The sequence below is a fragment of the Polyodon spathula genome, chromosome 27 (assembly GCF_017654505.1).
Source record: "Polyodon spathula isolate WHYD16114869_AA chromosome 27, ASM1765450v1, whole genome shotgun sequence".
Classification (NCBI taxonomy): domain Eukaryota; kingdom Metazoa; phylum Chordata; class Actinopteri; order Acipenseriformes; family Polyodontidae; genus Polyodon; species Polyodon spathula.
Window position 1 is genome coordinate 7,894,568 of NC_054560.1, and position 11,157 is coordinate 7,905,724.

Sequence of the window (11,157 nt, forward strand, 5' to 3'; positions counted from 1 at the left end):
GTGTTGTACTTTTTATGTTGAATATTCACAAGTGTAATTACAGGAAATGCATGCTGAATGTTTGTGAATTGCATTTAAAGTATGGTGCCCTATAAGAAATAATATAACACATTTCAGGTATTGAAATAAGACTCCCTTTGCAGATGCAGATTCAGTTTTAACCATTCCTGGTTTCATTGTGAGTTTAATAAGACACACCTGAGCTTGTTACCTACACACTGCGACTAGCCAGGCTTTAAAACCTGGGATGGGGAAACTGCTACGCAAGAGGGGTCTTATTTCCATCCCTGCATTTAACAAATGTACATACACTGGTCAATATATGCTATGTCCTTGATCGGCACGTGTGTACATTCCAATGGTAAGGGTTACTGAAACATTATAAAGCATGCATGCCAACAGTCCCTACATCAGGGGTCTCATCATCAGAGCTACTGTGGCTGCTGGTTTTCGTTTCAACCAATCTCTCAGTTACTTAATTGAACCAGTTATTGGCTTAATTAGTCCAGATTAACAGGTGTTCCAGATCTTTAATCACTGATGATGTAAAGACCCCTGCTGGATAGGGGCTCTCCAGGACCAGGGTTGGACACCCCAGCCCTATATGGTTGGGACAGTCAAGATTTTCGTCCCACGTCCAGATGCATAGGAAGAAAGTTACCCATAGAAAAAAAATCATTTATTGTGCACAGTAGAGTTAGTGAAAACCACACGCTGTGCTCTTGGTGCGGCTGAGACACATCTGCTGATATAAAGGGAAGAACGCTTCATTGGGTCTATTTTTACTTTTTTTTACTGTCATGGTGGCCGTGTCGTGTTGAGTGTTGGGGGGGGGGGGGGGGGGGGGATAAGTCTTCTATATGATAAGAAGCGTTTTTTGCGTATGACTCGTCCTATGTGTGCACACAGAACTGACAACATTTTGCATGTGAGCAGTTGTGACGTTAATGTACACTTTATTTACATGTTGACACAATAACCCAGCCAAGTGCATTCTAATATAAACTAACAGATCATGGAATATGAATTAGCAATTAAGAAAATGAATAATTAAGGTCCCGCTGCCTGCTCACATACTGTAAATAGGAATCAACAAGTGGGCGGGGTAATGATGCTGGAATAACACAGTGGACCAATGGTCTCGCTTGAGGGGGCGTGACTATGTAAATTAGGCAAAGCAGTGAGGCAATCGGCGCCGGGGAGACCCACGCTGAATGTCATCAGCCAGCATCCCTGAGTTGAGAAGCTTCAGCCTGGGTCACGGTAGGGTATGAGCGGTCATTGGTGATACAGTAACTAACGAACAGCAGCACAGTGCCATTGCACACAGCCACTCGCTGTTATTATAAACAAATAAAACTTTGGAATTGAGAGCACGGTGCAACAAGAAAGACAAAGTAACAGGCAGCTTTGAAGCTGAGTTCCGTGCTCTGTAGAAATTGTGTATATAAATTTACCTACTATATTTGTATATCCTGAATCTCTTGGAGACTTCAAAGGAGCCGATAACTGCATGTGCGTGGTCACGCTGAATACACAGCAGTGCTAAGGTGAGTACTGTAGTTTAGAACAGGTAATAGTGCTAGAAATACAGTATGTGTTTTGGAATATAATGTTGCAATCGTGTATTGCAGTTATTGTGAAAACTAAAAAAAAAAAAAAAAACTTTCAGTGTCATACGTCATGTAATGACTGGATAGGTATGGTTATTTAAAATGTATAACGAAGAAACGGCATGGCGTTAAAGGGTTGTCTATATGTGACAGCATATATAATAATAAATCGCAATTGTTCTTACAGTACGTTGTATAAATACGCAAGCATTGCAGTAGAGTATAGCCGGTGAGCGTTGACGTTGCATTTATAGCCGGGTTGACTCTTCCGATGCACCACCGCACAGGTCAGCGTATTTTGAGGTCCAGTTCCGTGGCGATTGTGCGGTGCGGTAAGTACGTTGTATTTTGATACTAACTACTTCCAGCACAGCGCTTACAAGAGCGGTGTGTGTAGTGTAGTTACCAAACCGAAACTCGAAAATAAAACGAAGTGAAGCCTTTTAGAGGTTTTTGTTTGTTATATCCCTAAAGACATCTCTGAAGGTACAGCTGTACAAGAGTTAAGATCAGGGGGGTCCAATCCCGGTTCTGGAGGGCTATTCCACTCCAGGTTTAACCGGTACAAAGATATCACGAACTGCTGCAGGTTTTGTATGGAGGTTTAATTAGCACAATTAAACAAGTCAGAGCAGGGTTGGAACAAAGACCAGGAGTGGAAAACCCAACTTTGGAGGGCTAGGATCTCTAACAAGGGGGCCAAAGCTGATGCATCCACTCCTGGGCTTTGTTCCAACCCTGTTCTAAATTGTTTGATTGAACCAAATAAACAAACCTCCAATCCAGACCCTGAAGTAGTTCATTATATAATTTTAAATAAAACCTGCTATTGATTCTGAATTAGTCCAATTATATTTTAATGTACTTCTTTTTTTTTAAATATACTTAATATCTATCTATCTATCTATCTATCTATCTATCTATCTATCTATCTATCTATCTATCTCCTGACTTTCCGTGTTAACACCATTTTCGGGGTGAAATGAGGTTTAACTGTAATTTTAAAAAGATCTGTTTCTGGGTATAATTTGGGCTTTATTGGGTTTAACCCATGACACAGAACTTCTAAAGGTCTTAAATGAGTCAGAACTAGCAGAGCAGTGCTGGAGTCCCACTGAGTCTCAGCATGCCTTCATTTCAGCCCTTCCCTTTTGCAGCAGGGTGAAGTGGGTGATGTGGGTGAAGTGGGTGATGTGGGTGAAGTGGGTGAACCACATTTCTGTGTCACGGCTTAATTCAGAACCTATTAACAGCAACCCAAACATGGGTCTAGCTATAAATACCAAACGGGATTGGACAGGGGTTCAAGGGACAGGCCTCTGCAGACGTCCCGTCAGGGAAGGCATCAGCACTCTTCCAAATTAAACCTGAGCCTCAAATCAAAAAAGCTGCTTATTTTCGACTGATTAAACACGAATCTCAGAAGACTGCTTCAATCTACTATATATTAAAGTAAAACTTGAAATACAAAATGCAAGTTAGCGCTTCTAATAAACTTTGTAATGATCTAAATCAGGGGAGGGGCAAAGCTGGTCCTTCCACTCCTGGTCTTTGTTCCAGCCCTGTTCTAAATTGTTTAATTGAACCAATTCAACCTCCATCCAGACCCTGAAGCAGTTCGTCATTATACCTGTTAAACCTGGGGCGGAATGACCCTCCAGGATCGGGATTAGACACCCCTGTTCTAAACAGTGGCAGATCCCAATACCAATCTAAAATTTGTAAACCATTTTTTTGAGGATCTCAGGTGTGCGTGTGCTTATTGTATGTAGGGCTGTATTGTTCATACAGGGTTCATGTCAGCATTGCAGTAGATTATGCATTTCCACATCATACAAAACCTGTAAGATGTGCGATTATACAACTTATCAGACAATTCACATGATCTGATGAATCCATTACAGGACAAGATCAGCAGTAACAACCCTGCTTTATTTGTTTGTCTTTTCAAGGCCTTTGCAATGTGCAGCATCCTGTAGTCAGTTACTGTTATTCTTATTTATTTATATATTTATTTTTTTTGTATTTATATTCTGTATTTATTATCCCCCCATATAATAAGTGTAAGCAATTCAAAAGTTGTTTTACTTTACCCTATGCCATAGAAGTCAATTGGGCCTCTGGGCTATATATGCCTATTAAGCACTGTTATAAGATTCTATTCAGCAGTCTTTCCACATTTACTGAACCCTTAGTTCACATTGAAGAGACTGCAGCTCACTACACTCTACACAATGCATGCATGTATTCCCTCTGAGAGTCTGCAGTACAAATATGTATCTGCGAACCCTACAGGAAATAGACTACAAACTACTACAAAAAAAGGGAATCTTGATGTCGGGATCCTTCTCTTTTTTGAGAACAATGCAAATAGCACAGTGCGGTTTTATCATTGTCTTCATTGGAGGACAGACTACTTTGTGATTTTGCTCAGCGCAAAACATGTAAAGACGGAGCTGTTTGTGGGCAGCAGCGGAGCGTCATCTCAGAGTAATTAGGAGCCCTGCCTAAGTGACTGTAGGAGAGAGGGCCCCCTGGGGCCACTGTGTTTGTGTTGCTCTGTTCCATTGCTGCTCTCGGCACACCAGGCTCCTGGCTAGAGCAGAGGAAGTGGGGGCCCAGGAGAGTTGGGGTGGGGAGGCAGGTGTGATGACGGAGTGGGGATAGTGCAATCATTGAATCATTTCATGGCTCTGTTATGCACCTGTTCTGAGCTGTGCCCTAGAAACAGCACCAGCAGCAGCAGTCCATACTCCCTTCAAATTGATCATATCCCTTATACAAGCTTACCTCTGTAAACGTGCACGGTAATGCTGCAGTATTCCTTTCTGCTTTTCCAATGTTTATAGTATGTATCTGCCATGGTTTGCCACATTTTGCAATACGCTGTGTCGTACCTCTCTGGGCTTTACAGCGCTTACTGTGCTTTACCATCTTTTCACTAGGATTATTACATTGCTGTGTTAAGCTTTTATAAAGGGTACCCCAGTTGCCTAGAAGTTATCCTGCAATTAGTATCTTAGATTGCATTGTGAAACCTGCTAGGTTGAAAGCATTACAAACTGCACCATGGATCAGTAACCATACAGTTACTTTGCATCATTTACAGAATTACTGCTTCAGTAGCGGTGAGCTCTAATATTTAAAAAAAAAAGCCATTGCAGTAGATTGCTGTGTGCAATACAAAGCATTCTGCATCTGTGCAGGGCTCTGTTTTGTGGACACTGACGTTTCGTGGTTTTTATTTTATTTTCTTCTCTCTTCCGGGTCCCAGACTGAGTTTAAAAGCAGTTGAGAATCCTGTCTATTGCGTAGACCATCAATTAGCCTGTGGTTTTTATACAGTACAGGGATAGCTAGAATCAGCAAGCATTGGGATGTGTGTGAATTTAATTGAGTGTGTTTTGTGGCAAACCTGCAAAGCCACATAGAAGTTAATTCTCTCTGTCTCTCGCTTTTTCTCACTCATATATATATATATATATATATATATATATATATATATATATATATATATATATATATATACACACACACACACACACGCGCACATTTGCCTGTGTGTTATTACTGTATAGGCAGGGAAGAGATCCACATTAAACTATTGCACAGTATTCAGTTTAGGCCACACATTTTAAATATACAAAAAGCAATTATCTCCAAGTCTATTAACCAGACAACTGGCTGGTCCCAATAAAACATGTTGTTTTGGTATGTAATTACCAGGCTAGAATATACTTAGTTTTAATAAAAAACAGTACATTTTGAATCCGTGTTCATTTTTTAAACAGGGTGTAAGATGCCCTGGCTCAAGGGGCAAACCCGGTGTATACTTTATAAGGCAATACTGGCAGCAGAGCGGAGTGCAGAGGAATGCCCCAAATGCCTCAGTGTCGTGTGGGGGAGGACAGATGTCTGATCCCTGGGGGGTCATGGGAACAGTGGCACCGTATCCGTTCCGAAATTGAAATAAAAGCTCTGTGGCTAAATATAGCAGCGGTCCTCATACATCAAATCCAGGAGAACATTTTCCCTGGATTGTAATTGGCATTGGGATCGATGTCAACAGAACTGGCTGGAGCTTCCTGAGTGAGGATCCTGGGTAGGATGGGTTCTGTTAGCAGTGGAAAGCTAGGCTGTTCTCTCGCGGGTCCATTCGGACAGTATTTAAAACAAAGCCTAACTGGGTCCAGAACAACATGCAGGGCTGGAAATCAGACTCCTATTGCATAGCAGTTTCACCCATTCCAGGTTTTATTATGTGCGTGATTAGCCCCAGTGTATAGGTAACAAGTGTCTTATTAAACTCACAGTGAAACCAGGAATGCCTCAAACTGCTGTTTGCTAGGATGCGATTAGTTGAACAAAGAATTGAAATATTAACTGTTTTCCTATACAGTGTCATTTCTTTACATTCTGCACATATTTTCTAAGACTTCACAAACGTCTTGTTTTCCATTAAAGTTTAGTGGCAGGCTGGGATTGTAATAAGAGCTATCAGTTGTTGGCTAGGACCTGAATTAATTAAAATCACTGTGGTGCCTGAACCATTCTATAGTACAGCTACGGGCTGTAGTTCCGTTCCACACCTTACTCTGTCGGCCACATTGGAGATTCAGGATTGCAGAGATGAAGGTTCCCTGCAGGTACTGTGTTTTAAAAACGCACTGTGAAAGTGTCCTTCACACAGCGTGACATAGGGAACTTGATTGTGCTGAGAGTCAGTGAGTGAGGGATCTGTGTGTTGTGTTAGAGGCAGCCTGCCCTACATTTGTGTAAGGAGTCAAGTGAATGTATTTTGATGCTGCGGTTATTTTGTTTGAAAGTAAATGTAAGGTGTTTTGGGAGGTACAGATTATTTCAAGCAAATCGGAAAGGCTCCACTCCTTTTTGGGGACCTTTTGACCCTGCAGGGGTCCTTCTGTGCTGCACTTTGATCTGGCTGCATAATATAAACAATGTCTCAGATTTAAAAGGAAATTATAAAGTGCAAATTTAGACTCCAAGCAAGTATGGAGTCATTTATTGTGTTATTATGCATTCCCTTAATGTGAGGGCAGCCCTGGCCTCCAGCGACATGCAAAATTCTCCATCACATTTGCTTGGTTACGAACCAGCCTTATATCCCTCAGGCCTCCCTGGGGGCAACCTGAGAGATAGTGCTGCTGTAAACAGGAGCCCTGGGGCCTCCTGCCAACCAAGAAGTCCTGTCTGCTTTCCATTGGAGGTGCCACCTGTCTCCTAGTGGAATATCGGGCAGGTAATAATCTACAGTGAGAATACTTTATAATAATCTACAGTGAGAATACTTTATAATTCAAAACCAAGAAACTGAATGTGTAGCCTCTACACAAAACACATCTAAAACCATGCTTTTAAAACCATTTCTTTACTGAGACAGCTCTGAGTGGCGGTTCTATTATTGAGACAGCTCTGAGTGGCGGTTCTATTATTGAGACAGCTCTGAGTGGCGGTTCTATTATTGAGACAGCTCTGAGTGGCGGTTCTATTATTGAGACAGCTCTGAGTGGCGGTTCTATTATTGAGACAGCTCTGAGTGGCGGTTCTATTATTGAGACAGCTCTGAGTGGCGGTTCTATTATTGAGACATCTTCATTTCATCGTCTCTGAAGGAAACTCAAAGGGCTGTCCACCGTTGTCTTTGATTTCCTCATTCCGGGACAGTCACGCGAGGCTGGGACCTATTAACTGCGGTTTGCACCTGCTCGGTTACATACTATGCAGTAGACCCAACCCTTGAAGGCCTTCTCAACAGCTGATCAGTGTCTTATTTATGAATGAGGCTTTGACTGAACCCCTCCAGGTTATTCCTTTACAGTGTCATTATCACAGGTGATATCACACTATTTCAGTGGCAAGAGCCCAGAGGGTTTAATCTAACCTCTAATTAGAGAACAGCATTAAAGGGTCATCACAGCTAATTAGGAATCCCTTATGGGGAGGCAAAACAGGGAACATTAATTGTGTTAAGACAAAAAAAAAAAATCTCTTTAACATCAGCATCAAAGTTTTGTTTTATTCTGATTTGGATGACATGAGCGTGTGAAGCTAGAAAGGGGTCAGTTTTAATGATCTGACTACCAACCCCCTTTAGGGTCAATTAGAATTAGAACTACAATTACATCATTGCTTGCTGAAATTGTAATTCCAATAACAATACAGTTTTGTTCAATTACAATTACAGCTCCAATTATGCTGCAGTAATTACAATTATTAATTACAATGACACTAAAAAGGAACATTGTACACACGTGAACATGTTTACTCTATTTATAACCAAGCAATAATCACAGGTACAAATACAGAAGCATGCTATTCATAACTTGCATTTTTTTTTTTTCAAACAAATGTGGTCACCAGAAGTGGTTGAAAATACAGGAATAACGTCAGATAAATGCAGAATCGAAGTGTAATCGATCAAGCATAATTAGAATTACAATTACAGTGTAATTGCATTTAATTGTGATTTACATAATTACAGTGTAATTGACTCCAGTCCTGGTCGGGAGTGAGGCTGGTTTAGGAGTTCTGGTATAGCCAGGGGTTTATTTGTGCCGGATCGCACCGGATCCCAGATCATGTCTTTGAACGTGTCTTTGGCACACTCAGTCATTTCCACTTGTCACTTGTACCTTCCATATAAAGTTCACTGAGCACATCGCTCAGCATCACATGACTCCCAATTATTCTCCACTTAGAGCTGTAAAACTCTCTCGCTCCAGTTGCTGGTCCACTTGGCATACGTGATCATTTCTCTACAAGCCGTATAGAGATGAGCCGATGGGAAGTGCAGGCTCTCATTGGGAATGTACCTGAGTCCGAGGGTCCTGCCTGCTGTGCAGCTGGACAGTGGTTTAGAGCCTTGCCCTGTCTCTGAACCAGGGGAGGGGAAAGCTCAGCAGAGAAGCACGGCACACATGCAACAACACCAGCAGGCTTAACCCTTTCAGGCATGGCGACCTCATATGCGGATGGATGAAAAACCTTCTAGTCTTTATATGGGGAATATGGAAGACCCAAATGCATGCCCTCATGTGAGAATGCCATTTATCCCCATGTAAAGCAGTGGAAAAAATGAGAAAACATTTTCAAATGAAAAATAGATGTATTATGTGTCCAAAACTGATTTCAAAACTTCAGGCATGATAATGGAACGCTAACCTCTTCCCTCTTATTAGCACCACCGTTCCCCTTTCCCTTATAAAACTTTACCATAGTAAAAGCATAGTAAAGTGTAATGAAGCAAAGTGAAAGCATGGTAAAGCATAGGTGAGCATTGTGAAGCCCAGAGAGATATGGTAAAAAAAAAAAAAAAAAAAAAAACCATAGTAAAGTATGGTAAAGTCATAATTATACAAATGGCAAAGCTGCAAACTCACTGTGCAGATACATTATGGTAAGCTTTGATAATGGATTCCTCTGATTCTTAGATTGTATTTGTTACTGTATTTTTACTTTCAGTGTGCATTATTACACTTTGCTGTGCTTTTACTATCGGAAACTTTTATAAGGGTTAGTTTACCCTATTTTTTGAATATGCTTTTTTAATAGCTTCTCAGTGCTTTACCAGACCTCTTAGTGCTTTACCAGACCTCTCTGTGCTTTACCAGACCTCTTAGTGCTTTACCAGACCTCTCTGTGCTTTACCATACCTCTCAGTGCTTTACCAGACCTCCCTGTGCTTTACAATGCTTCCCTATGCTTTACCATACCTCTCTGTGCTTTACAATGCTTCCCTATGCTTTACCAGACCTCTCTGTGCTTTACAATGCTTCCCTATGCTTTACCAGACCTCTCTGTGCTTTACAATGCTTCCTTGTGCTTTACCATACCTCTCTGTGCTTTACAATGCTTCCCTATGCTTTACCAGACCTCTCTGTGCTTTACAATGCTTCCCTATGCTTTACCAGACCTCTCTGTGCTTTACAATGCTTCCCTATGCTTTACCATACCTCTCTGTGCTTTACAATGCTTCCCTATACTTTACCCTGCTTTGTTGCTCTTTGCTGTGCTTTTACTATTGGACACTTTTATAAGATATTTCCTGTCTGTCTGTTCATTTGAACCAATCACGAGCGAGAGGGAAGGCGGGTGGCCAGTGCTGTGAATGTTTAGAAGCCGGTTGGGTATATATAACCCCGGTTCTCAGAAGCACCAACAGTGGTCCCGGGACACTACAGAGCGTGGGGGCGTGTGGATACATTCAGGAAATTCCCCTCCTAAGCAGGCCAGCTTCACTAATAATAGCTGACCTAAGCTGACACATTGACTGCTGCCATTTCCCATAGAAATCATTCATAGTTTCTCTCAATATACCATTAGTTGGGGTTTCTGTTTTTAGTAGCTCTGGCACAGAAAAACCTCATATTCTCATCACAGAGTAGCTCCAGCCCTCCATTACTTTTAACTGTACTGTATAAATCTCCCCAAAACTTGTGCAGAAGACATCCGAAAGGTTCTCCTAACTGATATTCCTGTGGATTACAGGTGCCTGTTTCAGCAATGCTAGGGTAAATTAAATAGTTTTGAGCCAGTTTCTTAGATAAAACTACAAGAAACTACGATGAGCTCATCTTTGTAAAGCACTTTGGCTGTGAAAGGTGCTGTTGAAGTCCAAGATTGCTGCCGTGTTTATTAACTTTAAGAACAACACATTTAGCCCCATGACATGGAGGATCAATGACTGGTGAATTGTCCATGGGAAATGCATAGCTTCAACATGGGGCAAGTTTAAAGTGAAAATGTTCTGGGTTAAACTTTTCAGGGATGGAAATAAGACTCCTGTTGCATAGCAGTTTCACCCATTCCAAGTTTTAACATGAGCTTGATTAGCCATGGCATATAGGTAACAAGCACAGGTGTGTCTTATTAAACTTGAAGCAAAACCAGGAATGGATCAACCTGCTGTGCACTGGGAGTCTTATTCCCATCCCTGCTTGTATCAGGATCATTTGGGGAAATTAGGCCAACTGGACTTTCTTGTGTCTCATCTCAGAACCTGAATCAGGGCTGAGGTGCGAGGATGGGGAGGAAGAAGATCCAGATCTCCAGGATAATGGACCAGCGCAACAGACAGGTAGATATTCACTCATTTACTCAGAGCCCATCGCAGTGCAGGCTGCATGGGAATTCCTGCACATTAGGGACTTAATCCTATCTTTTATTTGTGTGTGCTTTTAAGGTAAACGTTTGCATATCTGACTTTCTCAAACCGCCTGACAGACCAGGACTGAGTTCAGTGCTTTTTGTTACCCTGCCCGCCCCCTGGGCTCTCAGCAGTGCAGTGAATATGGGGCCCCTGTGTTGCTGTCCTGCAGGTGACGTTCACGAAGCGCAAGTTCGGTCTGATGAAGAAGGCGTACGAGCTGAGCGTGCTCTGTGACTGCGAGATCGCACTCATCGTCTTCAACAGCAACAACCGACTGTTCCAATACGCCAGCACAGACATGGACAAGGTGCTGCTGAAATACACGGAGTACAGCGAACCGCACGAGAGCAGGACCAACACGGACATCCTGGAGGT

The 11,157-nt window shown here is 42.0% G+C and overlaps 1 protein-coding gene across 1 annotated transcript in view; it reads left to right on the plus strand.

The window, feature by feature from the left end:
* The first annotated feature begins 1,238 nt into the window (after positions 1–1,238).
* Positions 1,239–11,157, plus strand: part of LOC121301197 (myocyte-specific enhancer factor 2C-like) — a 12,879-nt gene continuing 2,960 nt past the window's right edge. The window contains exons 1-3 of the mRNA XM_041230340.1: positions 1,239–1,550; positions 10,630–10,710; positions 10,952–11,155. Coding sequence (XP_041086274.1) covers positions 10,657–10,710; positions 10,952–11,155 — 258 coding nt within the window. The 5' untranslated portion in view covers positions 1,239–1,550; positions 10,630–10,656. The remainder of the gene's footprint in view (positions 1,551–10,629; positions 10,711–10,951; positions 11,156–11,157) is intronic.